Source organism: Natrix helvetica (assembly GCF_964273705.1).
Source record: "Natrix helvetica genome assembly, chromosome: 1".
Taxonomy (NCBI): domain Eukaryota; kingdom Metazoa; phylum Chordata; class Lepidosauria; order Squamata; family Natricidae; genus Natrix; species Natrix helvetica.
In genome coordinates this window covers 284,356,970-284,383,044 of record NC_138548.1, presented here as the reverse complement: position 1 = coordinate 284,383,044, position 26,075 = coordinate 284,356,970, and the positions used below count along the sequence as shown (strand labels likewise).

General features: G+C 40.0%; 1 protein-coding gene across 2 annotated transcripts; it reads left to right on the top strand.

Moving 5' to 3' along the window:
- The first annotated feature begins 1,889 nt into the window (after positions 1 to 1,889).
- On the top strand, positions 1,890 to 25,559 carry LOC309384958 (zinc-binding protein A33-like). 2 transcript variants are annotated; one of them, XM_081938901.1, is made up of 7 exons: positions 1,890 to 2,262; positions 3,124 to 3,398; positions 6,324 to 6,419; positions 14,661 to 14,894; positions 19,411 to 19,430; positions 21,816 to 21,928; positions 22,028 to 25,559. In XM_081938901.1, the coding sequence occupies exons 2-7, from the start codon at positions 3,126 to 3,128 to the stop codon at positions 22,573 to 22,575; spliced, it is 1,284 nt and encodes a 427-aa protein (XP_081795027.1). In that variant the 5' UTR covers positions 1,890 to 2,262; positions 3,124 to 3,125; the 3' UTR covers positions 22,576 to 25,559. The 2 variants fall into 2 exon arrangements, with proteins under 2 accessions (XP_081795027.1, XP_081795026.1); XM_081938900.1 differs by lacking the exon at positions 1,890 to 2,262 and adding an exon at positions 2,343 to 2,669.
- The last annotated feature ends 516 nt before the right edge of the window (positions 25,560 to 26,075 follow it).

Genomic DNA, 26,075 nt, shown 5'->3' with positions numbered 1-26,075 from the left:
TACACACATTTCCCACGCTTTAAAATTAAATTTTAGAGAATTAAAATTTAGAGGTACTCACCTTCTTTCCAGGCAGCCTTTGAGCTCAAACTCAAAACCCCTTTAAAGCCTAGATCCAAATGGCTAAGGCCAAGATAAAGTCCACCCACAGACTCAATGGGGTCTGTGCCGGCATGGGAGGCTTACCTGGGCCATATCCATTTGTTAGGCTAGCTTGGAGTCCCATCTGGGGTGCCAATTGTTGGGAGAAATGTCCTTCTGGGTTCGGCTCCAAGTGGGGAAAAAGACACTGGAGACATGGAAGCTGCTTGGAAAGATGGTTTTAATGGTGGACAGGACCACATGGCCTGAGCCCTGAACAGCAAAGGTGATCACATGCTTCAATGTTGGTGGAGAAGAGAAGAGAGGGGGAAGAGCAGACAAGAAGGGCTGAAGAAGGGCTTGCAGGGATTTTTTTTATAATCTGTTCTGCCCCACCTATCTGTTTCCTGTTCCTGTGTAAGAAATGTATTCTGATTGGTTGCCAGACTCACATGGGCCCATGCAGGGGCAACCCTCTAGGCTGTTTTGAATTCAGGTTTGATTGAGTTCAGATGCCATGTGGTCAGTTGAGTAAAGGCTTATTATCCTGCCTTAATCCCATCACAGCTGAAGAGGAGAACTCTTTATTATGTAAAGTGGACTAGCTTGGCCTTCTTAATGGCTCATTGACAAAAGTGGGGATGGGCAGGAAGCTGTAGGAATTTAGTGTTTAAAATGTGTTTCTCCCTTTTTCATATCCAGGAAAATATAATATTCTGCCTTATCAATATTTCCTAGGATATTTCATTTTTCTGGGAGAGGGCTGGGTGATAACTTCCTACACTAGGAAATATTGATAAGGCAGAATATTATATTTTCCTGGATGTGAAAAAGGGAGAAACACATTTTAAACACAGAGTAAATTCCTGCAGCTTCCCCGCTTTGTCAATGGGCCATTAAGAAGGCCAAGCTAGTCCACTTTACATAATAAAGAGTTCTCCTCTTAACTCCAGAGTGATGGGATAAGGCAGGATAATATAAGCCTTTATTCAAGTGACCACATGGCAGCTGAACTCAATCAAACCTGAATTCAAAACAGCCTAGAGGGTTGCCCCTGCATGGGCCCATGTGAGTCTGGCAACCAATCAGAATACATTTCTTACACAGGAACAGGAAACAGATAGGTGGGACTGAACAGGTTATAAAAATCCCCGCAAGCCCTTCTTCACCCCTTCTCTTCTTCTCCACCAACATTGAAGCATGTGATCGCCTTTTCTGTTCAGGGCTCGGGCCATGTGGTCCTGTCCACCATTAAACCATCTTTCCAAGCAGCCTCCATGTCTCCAGTGTCTTTTTCCCCACTTGGAGCCGAACCCAGAAGGACATTTCTTTCAACACAACCTAGTACAAAACACATCTATGTACCTGAGCCTGTGCTGGCCTAGACTGCAGATCTACAGAAGCACCTGAAAGCTATGTAACCAAGAAGGCAACATGGAAAGTATCATTTTGATGGCCAAAGGAGGCAAACATGTCAGCTGCTATGCAATTCCCCAAAAGTTACTTCGATGCTTAAAATAAGCCTTCTAAGCTGTTATTTGCCGTACATAAATATCTGATTCCCATTTTTAGTGGAGCGATAGAGAAATAGAACAGAAAAGGGGCTGGATTTACGGAGGTCTTTCAAAACATTAGCCCATGAGAAAGGTTACAGGGCTGTCATTTGAGCTTGCCCCTTACATAAGAAAGCAGGGTAAAGGTGTGCGGCACAGTACTGTATTATATTGTGCAATGTAGGCAACTCCGCAAGAGATAAAAGTTGTTTGTTTGGGAAACGACCAATCGCGGGCTTCCACCGTTGCTCCTCCCTAATTAAAGAGCTCACAGAATTAAGTCCTGAATGCAAACTTCCTCGACTTTTGCAGCCAGCAGAAAAAAAGCCCCTTCTAATGAGCCCCGTCACTGCAAAACTTCAAAGCGCGTCTTTCTCCTGCAGCAAATAACGTCGAAAAGAGGGAGCAGAGTCAGCCTAGAGGTCCCGGAAGGCTTTCGCGGCAACATCAAGAAGCCTCCGGAGCATCGACGGGCCCCGACAAAGGAGTTCACCAATAGAGAGCGAGATCGACCGCCAGGGACTGTCCCGATTGGCGCAAAGGGCCGCCGCTCAAGCAACCTGAGTGCACTTTGGAATCAAAGTTGGGGATTTCAGCCGAGTCCCTCGGCGAAGGCGCGACGTGGCGGGTTAGTGAAACATGATGGGCGACGACGCAGAGGGTTGATGATGAGGAAGGGGTGGTAGCCCACTCGTTGTCTTGGCCTGTAGTGAACATGGGCTGGAGTGGGGAAGCTCCCCCACCCACTTTCTACTGAGCAATTGGTACTCCTTCTCCCAGCCCTTAGAGCTCCATGGGGCTTTTGGGAGGAGCATTTGCTTTTCTTTAGGGATCCTTACGTGTTGTGGCTGTTGTCTGAATCGTTCCGCCCCACCTGTTCTTGGCACTATTCTTGGGGTCGGGACGGGTTGTTTTGGAGAAAAACTATGAAGGAGCTTGCTTTTATGCAGGGGGCTGCTGAGATGCGAACTGGGTCTCCCCGATGCCATGTCTTTATGGGCAGGCAGTTTGCGACGCCGGATTGCCTTTTTCAGGGTGTGTGATTTCTGATTGGAGCGAGCAAATCCGGACTGCAAAACTCCAAATGGCCACTGGAGCGCAGCAAAGAGGGGGGAACCCTGCCAAACTGCCGGTTTTGAGATCTTGTAGCCCTTTGTTATTCCCCTGTACTATGGTTAAGATTGAATTCACCGGGAGGGCATCGCATTTCAAAAAAGTTCCCGGCTATCCATTTAAAAAAATCAAAACGTCTTGCATTTCTTTTTGCTACTTTTCTACATATGAATAAATGCTTTTACTGATTGCTTCACATTTGCCTACAGGCAGAAGCTTTTATACAAGGTTGTGTGGATATACAGTCCTGTTCAATGGCTATTTATTGTTAGGGGAAATATTTAAACTAATTATGCATTTCTCAGTCTGTTCCACTTGTGTAAAACTCTTGTTTCCTCTAGAACTAAAACTTAGGCCCTCCTTTATCTTTTTGCAGAAATGGCTGGCAAGAGTCAGGAGCAGATCATTCAAGAAGAATTGACCTGTTCCATATGCTATGACCTCTTCAGGAACCCTGTCATGCTGGAATGCATGCATCATTTTTGTAAAGAGTGTATCCAGAAATATTGGAATGGATGCCCCAGAATTGCCACTTGCCCCCAGTGTCGGCAAAAGTTTCCTTCCCGATCCTTTCATCCCAATTTCATTCTATCTAATATAGCGGAGACAGTTCGAAGATCTGCCTCCGAGGAGCACAGAAGAAAAACCAAGGTAAGTAACCAGTAACAATTTTCCTTGACCATCTGGCCAGTAGCATGTTTAATATGTGGCACATTGCAGTAGAGACCCAGTTTGGGCATCTGGCTATAAACCAGGAGATTATAAATTCTAGTCCTGCTTTAGGCACAAAGCCTGCAGGGTGACTTTGGGCCAGTCGCTGTGCTGTCTCTCGGCTTCAGAAAGCAGGCAAAAGCAAGTCAAATCTGAAAAACCTTGGCACGAAAACCTCAGGACTAATTGAGGCACTCACAGGAATCAACAATGATTCAAAGACACACACACAAAAAAAAACCTCAATTAAGCCAATATGTCTCTTACAGACATGATTAATGAACTTGATTAGTTCCACTTATGGTTTATCTGTCTGAATCACAGTGAATAAAACAGGAGCTGTGGTTTCTTCCTCTTTTACAAAATCATCATGGATTGTTCTTGGTTTGCATGGCTTCTGATTTTGGTTGGCTTGGACAAGACAAGCCAGTTCTATTCACATAAAAAGAAAGATATATCCATTACAGATGGAATCATGAAAGTGGGTGTTATCAAACATTGTGGATATATCACACAATTCTGAAGAAGTTTAATTTTCCATGGTGTGCACACATGCCTAATACCTTCTAGCGAATACTTAACCATGAAGTTGCTGAAGAAAAAGTCAGATAACTTTTGGATCACGACCCAAAGGTGCTTTTTTCAAGAGGCAACTGGACTTTCTGACTTTTCTTTGAAGACTTTTAGCTTCTCATCCAAGAAGCTTCTTCAGCTTTTGGATCAAGATATTTTATATTTTTCTTTTAACTACATCCTCTCCAAGCTCTTTTCAATTTACTTTGGCAATTGTTGGTATCTTTACCATTTTAAAATATTTTTTAAATAAATTGCACCTTTATTATTTTCATAAATAATCCAGGGCGGGGAACATACCAAATAGTCCTTTCTCCTTCTATTTTCCACACAACGATCACCCTGTGAGGTGAAGTGAGCTGAGAGAGAAGATTATCTTTTCCCTTTCCATTGCATTTTGCTCTAGTCCTACCTTTAACTTCTTTGAAGTTAAATACTGAAGAACAAGAATTTGTCTAGCATCCTTATCTGCCATTAGGACAAGCAGAGGTTAGGAAGAAAATTCCTGAGGAAAAGATTGGGACTAAGATCCTTACGTTTCAGAGATCTGAATTCCCAACTGAGTGACCAAGATTGATTAATAAGGATGTTTCTTTATAGTCAGGAAATGGCTGCCAGTGAAAAAATAGTCCAATTTTCTAACTGATTTTTTTTAACATAAGAAAAAAGTTGGAAGAAGAGATCACAAGTGAAAGAAAACAGTATTGGAAACCTTTGTTCAATTCTACACACGAGAGCACAGCCAACATTTTGTCTGAAAACCTTCTAGGCATGGTCCTTTAGCTCATAGGTAGGGTAGGCTGAGAAAGAGAGAGAGAGAGAGAAGTCTCTCCTAAATGAATAAAAAATACGCTGATAATAATTACTGATTAGGGAACAGTGGTAAAACAAGTAAAGAGAGGCTCATAGGCTCTGGAACTTTCACATTTACTGTATTTTTTGGAGATGAACCTTTTTTCCTCAAAAAAGAGGCAGAAAATCTGGGTGCGACTTATACATCGAATACAGCATTTTTTTGCGGCCCGAAGCCCCACCTCCTTCACCAAAATGGCCGTGCATACCCTTCTGGAGACTTTCAGAGAGCTCTTGGGTGCCAGGGGGGGAGGGGGGCAGAAATAAGCAAAACACTGGCCTTTTTGCCACCCCAGCCCCCAGTAGCACTCTATAAGCCTCCATAAGGCTATGCATGCCATTTTTTGCTTGTTTTTGCCCCCCCCCTCCCCCGGGCACTCTGGAAGTGTCCCCCTCCCCCCCACTATTCATGCATATATATATTTTTTCAATGGCCCATTTTCGCAAAAAATGGGCCATTTTTAGGAGGTTTGCAGAGTGCAAAACTTTTTTCCCTTTTGGACATTTCTTTGATTGATGAGAATTACATTGATCAAGTGCTGTGCCAGCAGAAACAAAGTCTTAAGTGCTGCAGATAGTCAGCGATTTCCTTCTCCATCACATGGATAAATACACCTGGAAACATCTACTTAACTACCTACTCTCTCTCTCCCTCCCTATTTACTTTATTTCTCTCCCGCCCTCTATCTACCTACCGACTCTCTCTCTCTCCCTATCTACTGTATTTCTTTCTCTCTCTCCTTTCTCTCTCTTTCTCTCTATCCCTCTACCTACCAACCTACCTACTCTCTCTCTCCCTCCCTTCCTACCTACTTTATTTCTCTCTCCTCCCTCTAACTACCTACCTACTCCCTCTCTCTCTCTCTCTCTCTCTCTCCCTATCTACTGTATTTCTCTCTCTCTTTCTCTCTCTATCCCTCTACCTACCAACCTACCTACTCTCTCTCTCTCCCTACCTATCTACTGTATTTCGGTCCCTTTCTATTTCTCTCTATCCTTTTACTCATACTCCGGTGCGTCTTATACTCCGAAAAATACGGTACATATATTGTCACCATAAGTGGGAGCTTCCATATTTATATCTTGCCTTTTTCATACTTGTGTCCTGGCATTGGATGCAAGGAGGAAGGTTGCAGGGTTTGTATCACAACGTCACTGTGCGTGTTTTATCATTTCTTCCAACCTCTGCAAGCCTTTGGAGAGGTTAGTGATTGGAAAAAAATGCATAAAGGGGAGAAAACATCTTGGCACTATTTATAAATCATCCTTTCACTAAGGAAGATCAAGAGAGATTCAGATGCTATTTGAGTTCTAACTTCATGGGATAGGTGAGGCTGGGGAAAAAAATCTTGCAAAACTTTATCATACTGACCCCACAATTAATATTCGGAAGTTATTCCAATAAATAAATGCTTTACTTACTCATTCACTCATTTTCAGATGGAGCTCCAAAAGGTCCTTCAGGCCTACCAGAGGAAACGCGAGAAACTGCTGGAGATGAAGCGAAAGAATGAGGAAAATAAGGAGTGCTTGGTGGTAATATTACTGGTTTAGAGTCAGAAGCAAATGGCTAAGATGCTAGAGATGATGTCAGAGGTGGGACGTTTGGGGCTTAGAAGAAGTGGGGCATTTATAATATATAAAAGGAAGAGGAAAAGCTACCCACAGTCTAATTGACAGGACCAAAGCTGGGACTCCTTGTGTTGTGTGACTTTCTCCTCCTAACACTATTCTTAAACTACAGGCAAACCAAGATAAAGCAGTCAATAAAGAACAGTTTCTTCTGGGTTGTCACAAGGCAAACTAATCATCTGCCCGGATAATCAATGAACTGCTGAGGCCTCTCAGCAGAATAGAAGATTAATACCTCTAATTGTAGATTTTGCACTGACTAAGGGGGATTTACTGGGGAGAGTAGGCAGATAGAAAAAGAGCTTAATGCCATTAAGCTAATCATTTTTCTGCTTTGTGCCGTAAGACTTAGAAGTCATATTTCACGGAGTGATTTCTGTGAAGAAAACCAGCAAAATCTCTCCTAAATAACCAAAAATAAGGTCAAAGGAGAAGGCTTTCCATGTCAAAGTTTTGAACTATAGCATATGAAATAACATAAACGTTTGATTATGATGGCATCTTAAAAGAAAAATAATATTGTACTGTTGAAATGCATTTGCCAAAGAAATGCCTCTAAAACAAACACTGAGGTAATGGTGTTATAAATAATACCATGATAAAAGAAGAGCAAACTTTCTCAAATCTCCCTAAAGTAATTATATACACACAGGCAGAGATGAATGGGGGGGAAAAAGGTAGAGCCATGGTGATGCAGTGGTTAAAATGCAGTATTGCAGGCTGATTCCACTCACTGCCAGGAGTTCGATCCTGACGGGCTCAAGATTGACTCAGGCTTCCATCCTCTCGAGGTCATTAAAATGAGAACCCAGATTGTTGAGGGAAATATGCTGACTCTGTAAACTGCCAGACAGAGCTTTAAAGCAGTATGGAGCAGTCTGTAATTGCCATTGCTACTGCCATGTTTCATAGCCTGTTCCTGCCACAATAAGTTGTGGGCTGACAGTGGGCAGCTATTTTCAGTTGTACTGTATATGGTAGGAGGGGGAAAATGTGTTTATTCAGAGAGACATAGATTTGTGAGGGTTTTTTGAATTCACTGGCAGGATGACTGGAGGGCTATGGGTTGAAAAATATGGGATTGTGTCAATGAGTGGACTTAACTGGGTTTAATAAATGCTTTCACATTTGTATATGGAATTAACACTTTCAGAGTGATGGACACAAATACAATTTTGGTGGTGTTTTTCTTTCATGATGGTTTATTTAATTTTTAAGAGTTGGCTCAGGGAAAGAGCATTCCGTTAATTTTTCCAAAAGACTGCCCTCTTTAGAGAAGTAAAATATGTCACCAAAGTAATATTGACCATTTTGGTCATCTTGGCAAGCTGAATATTTGCGGAACCACTCAGCAACTGGGACTATCTTGGGAAGTGGTTTTTCTGGGGCTTAAAAGAGCATATTTTAGTGTTTAATCCAGACCCTAATTTAAAACCTTTGCTAGCTCATTGATACCCCCCCCCAAAAAAACATTAATTATTTCAAAATAGTTTAATAAACATGACTTTAATTACAAATATAATATCCATCTCTTGGATGGTCCCATTGATTCTTGGAGGTCGATATCAATCATTTTGGGAAACCCTGATCTAATCTTTTTCTTGGTTAGATCAGGGTTTCTCAAATTGTTCTGCTGAACCGCAGGGATCCCCAAGAACTTGATGGGGTTCCATGAGCAAAAGGAGAGGTGGGGAAAAAGGAGGGATCACTCAGTTGCTGTCAATTTTATATCACTAGAGCCTTGCCTCTTGATCAGAAGGTATGGGAAATGTGGGCAGAGAGTTAACTAACAAGCCTGACAACATCTAAGAACCTCTGTGTTATAATCCTATTTAATGGTGTTGCACACTTTCATAGATAGCATTTTCTCCTTAAACAAGCAGGTATTCAGGTAGTCCTCGACTTAACGACTATCATTAAGGCCAAAATTTATGTTGCTAAGTTAGAAATTCATTTAAGTGAATTTTGCCCCATGTTACATTTCTTCCCACGTTAAGTGTTAAGTGAACCATTGCAGTTGCTAAATTAATAACACCGTTGTTAAGTGAATCTGGCTTCCCCATTGACTTTGCTTGCCAGACGTTTGCAAAAGATGAGCATATGACTCTGGGACACTTCACTCATCATAAATGCGAATCAGTTGTCAAACATCCAAATGTAAATCATGTGACCATGGAGATGCTGCAATGGTCATAAGTGTGAAAAATAGTGGTGGTGTAACTAAATGAACTGCTATAAGTCAAGGACTACATGTACTGTATTATTCAAGCTTTTATTCTTTTTGCAGCGTACGTTGTGCTCCAACTTTTCAGCACCCAAGTGGACATCCTGTAACAGTTTTCTCTGCAGCCATTGTCAGGGATGTTTAGAATTCCAGGCTGAAAACCTGGGTTTTCCAAGAAAACAAGTTATACTAATTCAGAAAGATGGTTTATTCTTTTCTCCTGTATATATAAATGTTCTAGTTTCTTTATATTGCAGGAAGAATGAATGCAAAATAAGGATCAAGTAACACTTAACCCTAAGTAATTATCTCCATGGATAGCATATCCATGAAGAAAAAAAACATAATCACTTATGCAGGGCAATCCCTTACTATGAATTCTTCAGTATGTAGTTGTGGTCATCAGAATTAGAGGAGATGCATCCAATTCATGGAGTTGGACTTTATTAATGACTAGGGAGGAGGCTGCTTCTTAACATCAGGGATTGTCAGGGATCTGTTATGTTCCCTATGCTTTTATCATACCCACACGAAGCCATGAAAAAACATCATGTTTGATGATATCCAATTTTTCCCTTCTTGGTCAGCTGGACTCAAGAAGATTATTGAGGTCCTTCACTGGAGTCTAGATGCAGTGATACATCAGATATAAATTAAAGATGACATTTAATTTGGGAGGGGGGAGCCGAAGTCGCGATGACACAACATGTGATCTCAATACTGTGAGATCGCAGTCAATACTTTTGCCACTGTGTGGTCCAAACGGACCTAAACCGTCCCACAGAGATGTTGAACAGGAAGAATACATCTTGCTGATCTCGGGGACATCACAAAGTCCCTGATTGATCCAAGAGAAGTTCTTCAAACTGGGACAAAAAATCCAGCCATTTGGATGGCGGCTCCAAAATGGAAGGATATGGAAAGAGAAAGTGTTTCCAGCTGGTGAGGAATTTTTACTGTTTTAAAAGTGACTGCCTATAAAAAAAACTTAAAATTAATTTAAATTGGAGAACAAACAAAATAAGCGGCGGAATTAAATTTGGACTGGTTTTGGGCGATGGGTTATCTTACTTTTTAAACTATCTTCACGGATGGAATTTATGCAAGCCTTTTAAAACGAATGGATTAAGTTTCCTTCTGTTTTTTTTTTCTTTTAGTATTCTCTGTAATCTATGGACTAAAATTCTCCTCTTTCATTACTGTGGGTGTTTTTCTAACTCATTTAAGAATCGGACTTTTTTAAAACTTGAAATACAAAAAAGATACAAAAAGAAACAAAGAAATTGTAACATTGTAACACTGCTACTCGGAGGCTGGAGGTTTGTATATTGGAAATGAAACATTTTTATTTTTTTTCACTGGCTTGGCACTTCAAGGTCTCACAGCTTGTTTATAGAGAATGATAAGAAGAAAAGCACACAGATGTTCCTTTGAAGTATATTTTTAACCAGAGAAAGGTGAAATGTTATTGTGAATCTATGCTTAATCCTGTTAAAACCTTCTAAACTAGAGCAGCAGTGTTGGTTAGCTGGAGATAATGGCACAATTTCAACAGCAGAAAGAAGTTTTAAGTCTGCAAAAGATACTCTCAGAAATACAGAAATTATCAAATACACGTGAGAGGATAGAGAAGAAGTTGGAAGACTTAGTGCACCTAACAGCAAAATATGATGAAGAAGTTGAAGATGCTAATCAAATGGAAAAAGTGGTGGTTAAAATCCTAAAAATCGAAGAAGAAAATGAATATAAAGAAATTAAAATTCCTGATATTTATGGTGATTGGTTTGTCTCTGAAAAGGGAAAGAGTGGAATACTGAAAGAGGAATTAAATGGAGGGGAAATCTACCCCAGATGGCAAGATGCAGAAAAAGAGAAAACAAAATAATTTATGGATTTAAAGAGAGAAATTTTATTAGCAATATCATTGATAACACTACCAACAATCAAAGATAAGCTGATTAAGGAAACAGAAGAAGGGCATCGAAATTACATGAGAGATTTTATAAGCAAAGAGTTGCTAAGAGGAGTCCATACAAAGTCGATTAAGGAGATGTTTAGAGGACTGACACCACAAATGGCAGAAGATATGAGACTGTTTTGCTACTGGAAAGATACAGGCTGATAGATGGAAGAGTATAATTTAAAACTAGTTAAACTTAGTGAAATTTAGTGACAATAGATATAGTTAAATAAATAATTGATAATGATAACAATGTATACAATGTGTAGTGTTATAATAAGTAATAACTGGATATGAATATTGAATGGTAGCCATGAAAGAAAGATTAGAAACCCTTTTGGATTATATATAAAGGTTAATAAAAAGAAAAGAAAAGAAATTAAGTTAGATTCAGTTAAATCTTGATTATTAGGGGGGGAAATGATATAATGCAGGATATAGTCAAAGGAGGGATAATTATAATAACATGTATGTATGTATGTATGTATGTATGTATGTGTACAACATAAGGAAATGGGATGTAAATTGTAAACAGTGATTTGGAAAGAAGGATTAGAAAACTTTGCTATTAAATATTATGGATGTTTAGATAGAATAGGACATAAGGACTCAGTGTCATTGGAGGATTTTAGAAATAGTAAATGAAATGCCAGTATGTGGTTATGTATTAAATCTTGGTATATTTTATGATGAAGGACGTTTAAACAATTATAGTCAAATGAAAATGGAGGTATAATGACAGTAACATGTATAAATATCTGAGTTAAAACACTTGAGTTAATATGAATTATGCTTGATGACTGTGGAAGAGATGCACGAAAGTCTTTTGTAACCAACTGATACACTTTCTACAGTATGTAAAGAAGGAGGATTTTATGTGTTGTGTTTGTTTTGAAAATTAAAAAAAACTTTAAAAAATGACATTTAATTTCATTCTATGAGGTACAATGGCAATAAAGTAAACTTAAACTTAAAAAAATAAGGTCACAAAAACATGGATTAAGCCTAATGTGCAATAGGAGTAGATCATGACACCTTTTGAAGAATCATGTTTATAGCTTGGCATGCTTTAGCATTCATCCCCGACAGTTATGAGGCTACTGTGGTCAGGATGTTATTGTATACACTCTACTAGTATGCCCTTTACCGGAGAAGACATATTTTTCCACTTTCTCCATCTTTGAAACCACTAAAATGTACAACATTTGGACTTCGTGGTTAAGGAGTGATTCTTTCTACATGTGATTTGCTGATCACATTACTCTACCTTTTTAACAGCATTGCCATTGGTTGTGTTTTAAGTCCAGCTAAAAATGCTGGTTCTAGCCTACAAAAAGTCCTAAACTTGAGCTTGGTGAAGAAGCCTTGGTTTGCATGAACCTTTGGTTTGTATGAACTTTCTCAAATTGTTTATGCCCTACGCTCAGGAAAACTAGATTAGCCATTGGGAAAAGGTATTCTTGTTTAATTACTCAGAACGTTAAATATTGGTTGGCTTGCTTTGTGTTTATTATGATATCTATCCTGTGGTTTCTTCTCTACCAAGATATGTAGGGTATCCATTTTATCTGTAGCACAATCCTGTGAGTGGATGACTGGCTAGGAATTGTGAATTCTGCGACAGAGACTTGAACTTGGATCTTAATGACTATGCTACATTGGCTGCCTTAGCAATCACTGATAATTTAAAAATTAAAATGAAAGAACTCTCTGCTTTTCTCATGGGCTTCGTTATGATATATTATTTATTAGAATATTAAACTGTACATCATTTGAAAATGCCCTTTCTGGATTGAGATTTGACTCCAACATTTTGTTAAGGTTTTTTTTAACAATCGGAATACAAACAAGCATATTCTGGGTGTGGGAGATATATTTGCTAAACCATCTTAGTTTTCCTCTTGATGTCTTGTCAGAAATAATCTTAAATATTGTGCAGCTTCTTCTGAACAGCCACAGTAATCATTAAATTGACTTTTTAAAGATGAAAGCCTATCATTTATCCTTAAAGTCTCATCAAGGTGAAGGAACATGATAAGTAATAACAGTCTTCCAGTTCATCAGAGAAAACAGTACATCTAATCCACCTTCAACAACAAAAAATCCAGGGTAAAGGTTAGAAGCAGGTAGATCTCAGAAGCATTAGATTTAAGTTCATGAAAGCTTCTTCTGTAATCATTCTGTTAGCTCTTCATTCATTTTATATATATAAAATACATGATGACAATTTTCCAAAGGCTTTGGTAATCTACTTTAATAAGACTTGCAAGTTTGAAATGACAGTAAGTAGCAAATGTTCACTTCAAAAGGAGTAATTTGGATTCAAAATTAATTCTAATCATTTTGAGCCCCTTGAGACTCACTATAGAAAGCTTCAGAGTCAATGTATATTAGAGGAGTGTTGAAAGAAAGAAGAAAGAAAGAAAGAAAGAAAGAAAGAAAGAAAGAAAGAAGAAAGAAAGAAAGAAAGAAAGAAAGAAAAAGAAAGAAAGAAAGAAAAAGAAAGAAAAAAAGAAAGAAAGAAAGAAAGAAAAAGAAAGAAAGAAAGAAAGAAAGAAAGAAAAATCAAATAATGCGAGACAGATGAACATCGGGGCTTATTTTGGTGCCCCTGAATCAGTGGTGCGATTCAAAAGTTTTTACTACCAGTTCTGTGGGCATGGCTCGGTAGGCATGGCTTGATGGACATGGCAAGGGAAGGATACTGTAAAATGTCCATTCCCCCTGGGTTGGTTGGTGTGGCTTGATGGACATGGCAAGGGAAGGATACTGTAAAATCCCCATTTCCTCCTGATCAGCTGGGACTCAGGAGGCAGAGAATAGATGGAGGCGGGCCACTCAGAGGTGATATTTACCGGTTCTCCGGACTACTCAAAATTTCTGCTACCTGTTCTCCAGAACTGGTCAGAACCTGCTGAATACCACCTCTGTACTGAATATAAGTAGTGCGTAATCTGTTTTTATAATTTTGTGTACAATGACATTGAATGCCGGGAGAGAGGAAGTCAACGATAATGTAATTAGGCAAGACTTCTTTCTTCACTGTATTGGACTGCCATGTTTGTAGGAAACTGGAAAGGGGCAAACAAAATGCTCACAAGCTTACAAAAGATGGTAGAGGGTTTATGTGTATGCGCTTTTAATACATCTGAATTTTTAAAATCCCAAATGAAAGTGAAAGGCAAATCTTTTGTGAGTGTTCAGCAGAAAAGGCCCAATTCATTCGGGTATCCTCCAGGTGTTTCGAAAAAACCCATACATTCAGCTTCTGTCTCTTGTTTGCTATTAGCAAAGTATTACTGATTAATTGCTGTATGAGTGGGTATTATGCATGTGCGTCATATCCTGTTGTGATAGGACTTTTTTATGTAAAAATATAGCAATATTTTTCAATAAAATGAAGGAGAAAATGAACAAGTCATTATAACTTTTGGGAAAGGAATTGTTCGCATAAAGACCAATCAAGGAACAAAGTAATCTTGCAGTTACATTGAACAGGAAGCAATTAGAAAAATAAGTCACAAAAAAAAAGAAGTTTCAAATTCAAGTTGCAGTAGCTCTGAAAAGCCTTTGCAAGTGTTCTGCCAGACCATGCTAAAAGAATAGCACCATAATTGCTTTTAAATGAGAAAAATCTTCAAGTCTGTTTGAAAGAAGACCAAGGAACAGCTTGGGAAAATGGTGGTGCGATGAATTAACTGCAACATATGGATTCTCTGTAAAAGTGAGACAGGACAATTCCAGATTAAATTGTAGCATAGATACAGCTGCCACCCTGTGGCTGTGCAGATCACTAGAAAGGCAGCTGAATACTTTAAAAATAAACACGTGCTTTGCTCTCCACTTAACAAAGCGATGATACATTGCCCACAAAACTTTTGGGGAGGTAATATCTTTTGAAACATAGATAGCGGTTGAATATATTGTGTTTCTATTTCTTGTGATCTTTTCCTCTGCCCAGAAAACATCTTGGAAACTGAACTCAGAGATCCAAGCAGCATTTCAACATCTTCATCAGATCCTACGAGAGGAGGAAGGAAGGATGCTGATGGAAATGGCTAGGGAAGAAGAGCAGTGTATGCTCAGACTGGAAAATGCTTCTCAACAATTAATAGAAGAGATTTCTGAGTTGAAGAAGAGCATGGACCAAATACAGCGCAGACTTGACAACTCTGAGATCTCGTCAGGGCTGCAGGTGAAACTTCCTAGACTTAACTTGAGATGGGGGTTGAACTTGGGGGACTTGGAATCCAAATTTACCTTTCCTCAGTCTTGTTTGTGCTACAAAAACACACCGAAGTGCAGGGAAAGTGGTAGACCAGGAGGGTATGGGGCAGTTCAGAGAAATGGTTTATCTCCTGGGTGAGAGAAACGTGGGCTCCCAGAAGTCCCCATGTATTAATTTACAGTCCAAAAATGTTTCCCTTTATTGATTGCGTGTTTTACTATCTTTGTCCGTAAGTAGACTTGACATTTTGCAGCTGTGAGAGAAGGTGAATTTCTGTTTGGCTTTCTAATGGCATCTGTAGTGTTATCTCTACCTGTCTTCTCATCCTTTCTCCTTTTCACCAGGGCAAGCAATGAGAATTCCTCCCCCTCTCCTTCCCTCCCTCCCTGTCCCATTTCTTGCAGTCTTGACAAACATGGCAAGGTAAACTTCAGCTGACATTCTCTTCCTCCTCCTCCTCCTCCTCCCCAGTAGGGAACAGCGTTTACTCTTTTCATTTCCATTTCTTGTAACACGAATGATAACCCATGGTTTTAATGCAATCTTTTTACTTTACAGTAAGTTGCTATGGCTACGGTGGCTGGATTATTAAACAAATGGCTGGCTCTCCCTCTGATACAAATCGCATGGGAAGTTGTCTGCCTTGAGAAATTACTGCAAACTCCACAATATAAAGCCCTCGAGCCTCGTAGTGCCCAAAGAGGCCATATCAGCTCTGGATTCTATCCAGAAAAGCTGTTCAAGGAAACATCACCATTCCAGTTTAAAACATGTTGTCTTTCTGGCACTTCCTTGAATAATCACTAAAAAATGTTCAGTGGAAAACGGGAAGGAAGGAGTCACTGAAAAACTATATTTATCCTGTTTTTCCCCTAGTGGACAAGCTGGATTTAGGGAATCTCCCAGGCAAGTCTTCAATTCAGGCTCTCAGAAACAAGATCTGTTTAGCTTTAGCAAATGGCTTATTATGTGCATTCCTCTAAATCAGTGCTTCTCAACCTTGGCCCACCTGAAGATGCGTGGACTTCAACTCCCAGAATCCCCCAGCCAGCAGAGCTGGCTGACCAAGGTTGAGAAACACTGCTCTAAATGCAAGGGATACAAATGTGCTTTAATGACAAACCCCTTTACAAAATGCATTAGAAAACATGGCATTTTTTTCCTTCATCAAACTTCTTGTTTTACTAAATGTACACATTTATAAAATTAGGTGTAAAATTAATCTGCTTTGCTGGCAGTTTATCCTCAAGCCAAAAGATGGATTATAATTTAAATAAATAAAATAAACATTCTTTACCTACCTAGTACAGGTAGTCCTCGACTTACGACCACAATTGAGCCCAAAATTTCTGCTGCTAAGTGAGACATTAGTTAAATGAGTTTTGTCCCCATTTTACGGCCTTTCTTGACTTTGCTTGTCAGAAGGTCGCAAAAGGGGATCAAATGATTGTCATAAATATGAGTCAGTTGCCAAGCATCTGATTTTTGATTATGTGACCATGGGATTGCTGCAATGGTCGTAATTGTGAAAAACAGTCATGAGTCACTTTTTTCAGTGCCGTTGTAACTTTGAACAGTCACTAAATGAACTGTTGTAAGTCGAGGACTACCTGTATGCTATTCTCTTTCTGGTTAAGCAACATGAAAAATGTGGAAGAGGAGTAAAAACGGATTAATAAAGGAATAGAAACTTATTAGGTATATAAATGCAAAAAAGAAACAACAAAAGAAAATACAGTTAGTCCTCAAGTTATTACTGGTTGCTTAGCAATGTTCAAAATTTTGACATTTCTCCTCAGAGGTACTTACAGACCAGTTCCAGCAGCCACATCCCTCACGACTGGCCCAGAGTGAACAGTTGCCTTACTTAATACACTTAGCAGCCATCCCCCCCAAAAAGTCATAAAATTGGGTCAGTCACATGGGCGACCCGCTTTATGATAGCAAGATTTATTACCTTAATTGACCTGGCTCACTATGGTCTTAAGTCAAGGACTATTTGTTTGGCTAAATGTCACTTATACCAGTTCTGTTCACTATAGTTTTTCATAACCTTCCTGTCTGCAAATCACCCTTGTTGCCATAAATTCACACATTGCCTTTTGTTCTTTAAACTTATGTCCTCTCTCGGAAGGTCTCATCAACTGTATCTGGGATTTTCTCAGCCTTCCTCTTCACTGTTCCTTCAGATGTTCGTTTTATGATTCGGTCATCCTTCATTTTGCCTAGCTGGCCAAACCATCTCAACTTGCTTCTTTAGGCCTGGTAAAACTCACTTTTTAATCCAGTCTGCATGGATTTGACACCTAATCATCTTGATTCTGCCTCTTCTTGTTTCATGTAATTAGCCTGCAACTTCGGATGTTTATGTTTCTCCTGACAAATCAACTCTTACTTTTATATAACAAAGTAGGCAGAGGTTTGCTCTTAGGCAAAGTCTTTTCTGCTTGTTTTCATTAACATGCATTCCTCACAATAGATCACATGTCATCCCTTACCTTTCTGCCCCCATTTGCACATCCTAAGATTCATCCATGCAGTCTCCTATATGTTAACTGTTCTACCAACTAACAATTTCAGCTACTTAATGAATTTTGGTTTATTTTGGGGTGGTTTATTTTTTCTCCATTTGCACAAAATTTGCAGCCATTCTTCTTCTTTTTTCTCTGTTCATTAGAAGTGCTTTAGTCTTTGTTGCATTAATTTACAGATCCATACTCCTTATTACACTGTAATATAATCTAATATACACTATAAATCTCTTGATTTCTCAGTCAGCAACATAGCGTTGTCTGCATACAAAGGAGCACATCTGTTCATGCCTGTACCCAAAACACCTCTAATGTTACCATAAGCATTCCTTATCTTGTGATAAGGAAAGTATGATTACATTAAACAACCAAGAGGGCTTACATACAGTCTGCATAAGTTTGAATCATTCGCTTAGTGCTCTGTTTCCTTCCCTGTATGATTTACTTGGGACGCGGTGGCTCAGTGGGTAAGACACTGAGCTTGTCAATCTGAAAAGTTGGCGGTTCGAATCCCTAGTCCCACGTAACAGAGTGAGCTCCCATTACGTGTCTCAGCTTCTGCCATCCTAGCAGTTTGAAAGCACGTAAAAAATGCAACTAGAAAAATAGGAACCACCTTTGGTGGGAAGGTAACAGTGTTTCGTGCACCTTGGGCATTTAGTCATGCCAGCCACATGACCACAGAGACCATTTTGGGACAGCGCTGGTTCTTCGGCTTTGAAACGGAGATGAGCACCGCCCACTAGAGTCGGGAACGACTAGCACATATGTGCGAGGGGAACCTTTACCTTATGATTTACTTCCATCAAATAATACTTTCAGCACAACGACCAGTCAACTTTCAGTGCTTCAGTAGCTTCTTCAAAAGTCCAAAACAGGACTTTTGAAGAAGCTACATGGATAAACAGTGAAACATTTCAAATAAAAAGAAAAAAGAAAAGTCCAGTTGCCAACTTCCAGACAGCTCTACCTGGGTGACTGAGAATCTTCATCAACATTCCATAATTCCTCTTATCACATTTTCCCTAAATTATACTAAACACTTATTTCTCATCTTTGTATTTCAAATTGGGTTTCCAGTGTAATTTAAAGTTACAGTGTAGAGATAAGGATGAAGGAGCTCTTCTGCTTTGCTGATGACATACTACAGGTTTCCTTCACAAGCAAAAACCCAGAAAGACACCAAAAATTGTGTCTTGAAAAACGAGAGACTGGAAGCTTAACTGTCTCATCTCCTCATTCATGTCGTAAAATGTTTATTTACCATCTCCAGAATATATTCCTTTAGCATTTTGCTTCCCTTTGGAATTGTGTTTAATGTTCACTTACAGTATTTTTCAGAGTATAAGATATATTGGAGTATAAGACACACCAAGATTTTGAAGAGGCAAATTTAAAAAAAAAAGTTTTTGCACTCTGCAGACCTCCCCAAAATGGCCAGTTTTTTGTAAAAACGGGCCCGTTTTCCCACCCAAAAATAGCATGAATAGCCTTATAGAGTGCTTGGGGGGTGGGGGGGACAAAAACAAGTAAAAAACGGCCCGTTTTTGTCAAAAAAATGACATGCATAACCTTTAGAAGGCTTGTAATTTGCTCCTGGGGACCGGGGAGAGGGCAAAATTGAGCAAAAATGGCTCATTTTTCACTCATTTCTGCCCTCCCCAGCCCCCAGAGTCACTCTATAAGCCTAAAGGCTCTGCATGGCCATTTTGGTGAAGGGGGGGGGGGATTCGGGAGGCGAAAAATGCTGTATTCAGTGTATAAGACGCACCCAGATTTTCAGCCTCTTTTTTGAGGGAAAAAGGTGTGTCTTATACTCCGAAAAATATGGTAATTATCCTTCTCTCCAACTTTAGGATAGAATACTGTACTGTAGGATCTACTGGTGCTAGTCCACAGAAATTAAATGAGATATTTCTTAATTTGCTCTGCTTTTTTTTTTTTTTTTGCAGGTGGAAACTCTGCCGGTCAGGTATGTGTCCGGAAAAGAAACAAACAAAAAAATATCCTTTGCAGTTTCTTCTTCTTCACCTGCTGGGGGATAAGGGGATAATTTCAGCAAAGTGGAGACTGGGATATCATCACCTTAGTATTCAACGCACTGAAAGTTTGGAGAAAGCCAGTGAACAGACCAAGGATGTACGGGTAGATCTGTATCCTCTGAATGCTGGACACAGTTGTACGGATGTGCAAGGAGGAGCTTTTAGGAAATGATTGAGCTATTTGAGTGAGCTCCACTTGTAGTTCCTCGGCACTGATTATCTATCTAAATGGTCCAAAGACTAGCCTGCCAGATTTGCAGGATATCAGATCCCATATGGTCTCAGTTAATCTGTTATTGCTTTTGCTTTGCCAATCCTGGAGAGCTTTCCAGGTTCACCCAGGTGGGCAGGAAACAGAAACACAAATCTCTCACTTATCAAGGCCCTGTTGGATCCCAATGTGCATCTTGTGGTTCTGTTTTATTGTGATGCTGCCAAATTGCTGTAATGATTTCACTGGAGATGTGGAATCCGCTTTCTTCGTGTTAACTGACAGGGAAAGATTGTTTGTGCAATTCTCTTTCTCCTTCACTGTACCAGGGGGACATTTTTACGTGTTAGGAAAGGGCTGGAGGTTTCTGTGGAAACAAGAGTTTAAAATTAATTTGTTAATAGCATTTGGCTTATAATTTTGTTAGGTCCATTTGTACCCCGTTAATATGCACGTTTCTGTTTGTCTGCAAACTAGTTTCTTGCATGATGCTTACGACTTTCTCCTGGCACTCCAGTCTGTGGGTCGATAACCCCCTTTGATTAAGAAAAGGAAGCAGAATGTTCAGGCCAGAAACTTCCCTTCTGGTTTAAGTTGAAAGGACATTGTAGGAGTTTGGTGGTTTCCAAGGATGCTACATTTTTTCAAAAATCTGCAATCATGGGCATCAATGAGTTTCATGGTTCCCTAATAGTACAGGTAGTCCTCAACTTACAACCACAATTGAGCTCCAAATTTCTGTTGTTAAATTGAGACAGTTGTTACGTGAATTTTATCGTGTTTTATGATCTTTCTGTTGTGGCCTTCCAACAGAGCTGGCAGCAGATTCGGACAGGGAGGAGGTTGGGTAGGAACATGGGCCAGTCCTGGAGTCTGGGGAAGGCTCTGTGTTGGAGGCAGAGGGGGGGCCAGAGCTGTATGCCAGTTATCAGCTGCCTTCAGAGTCAGACATCAGTGAGGCAGACTAACAGATGGAGCCTGTTCCCAGTGTGCGCATGTGCAGAGTTGTCAGACGAAGGAAATAGCTAAAGAACAGGGGTGGACTTGGGAGTAAGGCCACAGGTGGACGATGAAAGGCCCCTCCCAGAGGAAATAAAAGAGGAGCAAAAGGGGAGTGGAGTTTGCAGGAGACAATTAGTTTGATTAATTGGCCCGTGACTCTCCAAGATTCTTTACCAAGTTTTGCAGATATTGGCCTGGCAGCTCTCCAAGCCAGATAAGGTCTGTGACTGTACATCCTCCCTTGAAAGACTTTGTTGGATGTGAATGAGCAGAATTCACAGTCAATTAATGAAAGGGGGTTTTGTCGGGACAAGGAGTTTGCTTCATGCTGTGGTGAAGCCTAGGTCAGAACACTTTCTTGACACAGTTACAAAGTGAATCCCTGCAGTTGTTAAGTTAGTATCTCTGTTGTTAAGTGAATCTGGCTTCTCCATTGACTTTGCTTGTTCAGAAGGTTGTGAAAGGTGGATCCCATGACCCCCGGGGAAACTGCATCCACCATAGATATGAGTCAGTTGCTAAGTGTCTGAATTTTGATCATGTGATCATCAGGATGCCTGCAGTGGTCGTAAGTTGAAAAATGGTCATAAGTCACTTTTTTCAGTGCTGTTGTAACTACGAACAGTCACTAAACAAACTGTTGTAAGTTGAGGACTACCTGTACTGGAATCAGAAGCAAGAGCCCAGGCCTTTTTCCTTAGCCACTTGCTTCCAGAGGGCAATAAAGGGTTGCCTCATTTCCTGATCTTGGAGAAGAAGTGGTAAGGATGGTGGATTTAATTAAAAACACCTCTACATCCTGCTTTCTCTCCCCCCTCCACCCCCAGTAATTTGAGCTTACTCCCACCTGTTATGTGGACTCAGCAAACAGATATGGCTGAGCCACTTTATAACAGTTTTACTGCCACCTCTTTATAAAATTGGGAACACAGTCATTTGCTCCATAAAAGTGTTGGGCACTTTGTGCTCAATAAAAGTACTGCGTAGCGCCCAGGTGAATTGACTGGAAAGCTTTGAGGCTGGAGACAATTTACTTGATAATGGAGGAATGCTGTGATGTCTGTATTCTTGTCTTGTTTAGCTAGGTTTCTTTCTGTTCCAGACCAGCAGTGCAATCTGAAACGTCGACTTTGGCTCTAAAACAGTACAAGGAGCTGTGTGACGGGCCCTTGCAGTACATCATTTGGCAAAAGATGCTGAAATCCATCAGCCCAGGTGTGTTTTCCTGTTCGAAGGCGGCTTGGGATAAAGAGATACGGCAGAGCTCTCTGATTGCTAAGGCCTCACTTAACTCTATGCGTTGTTTCCCCATAGCTCCTACTGCTCTGACCCTGGATCCAGACTCGGCCCACCCCAGCCTCCTCCTCTCCAAAGATCTGACTTCAGTGACAGAGAGGGAGTCACCACAGGCAGTACCCAGAAGCCCTAGGCGTTTCCTGCAGAGCGTGAACGTGTTGGCCATGGCGTCCTTTGAAAGCGGGCGGCATTACTGGGAAGTCTGGGTGGGGAACAAGACCAAGTGGGAATTAGGAGTCGCTTCAGACAATATTGACCGGGCAGCAAGAGTCCGTCTGTGCCCAGATAATGGCTATTGGACAATAAGACTGTGGAATGACTCCGAGTATTGGGCTGCAGCAACTCCCTGGGTACGTTTGAGGCCCCGGTACTGGCTGAGAAAAGTGGGGGTGTTGTTGGACTGCGAGGCCAAAAAGCTGACTTTTTATAATGCCGAGGAGATGTCAGTCCTCTTTGTCTTCCACCAGTTGTGGGCTAGCAAATTCTATCCTTTTTTCAGTACCGGCTTCAGTCATGGCGAGAAGAATGCAGAGCCCATGAGGATCTGCCACCCTCTCAGGCTCTGAAGTCTTCTCATTTCACAGGACACAGTGGTTCTTTCGTTTCTTTCTGCCTTAGCACTATTACAATACTCTTTCTCTTGTCCTCATAACTGCCACTGGTAAATGTCCGTTGAGATCTCAAACCATTTATATTTGTAGTATAGATGCAGCCAACCGTAATGAAAAATGAAGGGTTGTTGACCATTTTTATTTAGAGTGGTCCCTTACTGTATTTTCAAACGTGGGCTTTCTTTATTTTTAATCGAACAAGATCATTACTATTCATTTAAGATTCAACCCCGCAAATAATCAAAAAATATTGACTGTAATTCTAATATATCATAATAAAATGGTAGGTCTAACTTTCTACTTCCTATTACTGCTTTTTCCAAGTGTAAACATGTTTTCTACACACACACACACACACACACACACACACCACAGGTTTGTACTTTAATTGCCTGAAGGAAAAATTCCTTATCAGTGAGACTCAGTCATCCAAAAGTGCTCTTAGTTTTTATTTGTATTCTGAGTTAAGAACAACAACAAAAATAGGTCTCAAAAGGAAGCTTAAGTTTAGAGAGAGAGCACGAAGAAAAAATGGTTTCTAAACTTTTTAAAATAACCCTATAACTTACGCAACGGACATAACACCAGCAGGCATGAGTGTATCACCGCTTGTCTTGGATTCTGAGATTTTCAGTCAGTCAAAGAGATTGAAAGAAGCCTTTTCTGTGATGCAGGACTAAGATGCTGAAGAATTAGATCGTGATGTATCTTTAAAGGAACCAGATAGATTCACAAGCCCCAGACTGAAGGACAGCTTATAGTGTAGAGGAAGATTTTCCCAATTTTGCTGCAGAGTTTTCGAATCAAGAAATGAGGCATGTTTATTTTATTTCAAAATGCAATGGTAGAAAAGCCTCTTTAGAAATCACTTTAAAGGAGCATTTTGTATATGTGTGTTTTATGGACATGAAAACAAGATCAATTTATGGGGGACTGAACCAGGAGCAATATGTCAGCTTGTACTTGTTCAGCATATGATTCAGAATAGCAGCACAAAGTGATTTTTTGGTAATAACTATGGCAAGTTGCAGAACAGGGTTGTTGTCTTAGGAAATGGGAGATGCAGCTCCGCATTGTTGAAAGGAGGAATTTTGAGGCTATGTGATGAAAGTTCACAAATAGCTTAGTGTTTGCCAGGGATGTATAAGATGTGCAATTACATATTTTCCTTACAATAAAATCAAATTAACATTTCGCTATGCAATATTAAAACAAACATAAATGTGTATTTCTGCCAATTGTTCTGGAATTTTTCACTTCATATTATATATTTCTATCACTTGGTGCAGTAGCTTTTTGTCTAGATTGACATTAAAGAATATTCACCAGAGGAGTAGAATTCCTTTTTAATTTTTTTTCCTCCCTGTTTCTGTGTAATTACTGGAGTTGCCAGCAGAGGGTGGTGTCTGCTAATACAACATTTTAACAGGAGCTGAACTATTATTTATTTATTTATATCCCACCATTACTATTTTTTATAAATAACTCAAGACAGCAAACATACATAATCTCCCTCCTCCTATTTGATTCATGACTATTTGATTCATTCATAGTTGCTTGTAAAATGGGCTTACTTTTTAAAAAAAGTTGTAGGTTCAAACAATTGCAAACAGGAACAATTTTTAAAGAAAATAATGTCTCCCTTTCAGGACCCCTTTGGTGGCTCAGAGATCCAAAATTGGTTAAAACCAAAAGAGAAAAAAAAGGAATTCTTTTTGATTTAGAGGGTCCAATGTTTTTCCAGCCCTCGGAGAATATATTTTCCAGACATGCCCCTAATCCTTGCACTAGGTGAGATAATATTTCAAAAAAGATCTAACCGTCTTGAAAGGAGAAACCTGCTTTTCTCTCCTGTGTTGCCAAAATGAACTTGGCCAGGATTTTGAGAGGATGAATTTGCTTACCTACTAATATCCTTGTGGTCTAGTAGGATTTGTTGAGGGGAGATTTTCTGCTTCTGTTGTGCCACATAGGGAGAGGAACACCTGCCCAGAAGCTAAGCATTGGGCGTTTTCAGTGACATTGATTACATAAAAAGAGCATGTTGATTAATAGTTTCACTTAGTCAAACCTTCAAATTCAAATAGCTAATAATGGTTACTCCCCATCAAATGACTTTCAGTTGGCTTTCTACGGAGGGAGCTACATTAACTCTGCTTCACATATTTGAGGCCTTGCTTTTGGAAGACCCAAAATCCTATAAATAGGTGATTTCCTTTACCCCAAGCTGCCTCCTTTGGACAGTTAATCCTTATAACCTACAATAAATCAGTAAAGTTAAGAATGACTAAATCCATTTGCAAATCTGGATGAAAACTTGATAGAAATGTTGAATTTGAGCATTTAAACATTTTTCTGAAACTTGGATAAGGCTTAAGAGAACAGAGTTTTAAGGGATCTTGCAGTTCCTCTAGGTCTAGGCCATCCCATTTCAAGCAGGAGACCCTATATCATTTTGGACAAATGGTGGTCCAATCTTTTTTTTAAAGCGTCTCGTGATGGAGAACCCACAACATCTGAAGGAAAGCCATTCCTCTGGGTTATTGTTCTCACTGTCATGAAATTTCTCCTTAGTTTTAGGTTGCTTCTCTCCTTGGTTAATTTCCAACTGTTACTTCTTGTCCTACCCTCAGGTGCTTTGGAGAATAGCTTGACTCCTTCTTTATGGGAGCTGCTAAGTCCTTGACTTGAGACCGGTTCTAAGTCCTTGACTTACGACCGGCCGCAAGTCCTCGACTTATGATTGACAGCCGGCAACAGCTCAGCTGTCCCTGATTGGCTACGGCGCGGCTGGATAAGCGTGGGCTGTCTGCTTTGTTCCCATTGGTCGCCCTGCTTGACAGCTCCGGTATAAATAGCTGTCAAGCAGGGCGAGGTGCTGAATCTTGTATATAGTTATCTGTTGTCTGGTTCCGTTAAAATAAACACTGTTCTACTTACCTCAGCCGTCTCACGTCTCCTCAATCAGTCCAGGATTTAATAGCAGCCCTTCAAATATTGGAATACTGCTTTCATGTCACCCCTAGTCCTTTTCACTAGATCAGACATATCCAATTCCTGCAACCATGCTTCATATGTTTTAACCTCAAGCCTCCTTATCTTTCTTGCTCTTCTCTACTCTTTCCAGAGTCTCAACATCTTTTTTTATATTGGGGTGACCAAAACGGATGCAGTATTCCAAGTGTGGTCTTACCAAGGCCTTATAAAACGGTACTAACACTTCATGTGATCTTGATTCTATCCCTCTGTTAATGCAACTTAGGAGTACATTGGCTTTTTGGTTGCTGCAGCATACTGTTGGGTCATTTTTAAGTGATTGTCAATTAGATCCCTCTCCCAATTCTGCTATTGAGCCAAGTTTCATATATCTATACCTGTACATTTTTTTCAGGCCCAAGTATAAAATTGTTTCTCTACATTGAATTTCATTTTGTTAGATAGGACCCAGTGTTCAA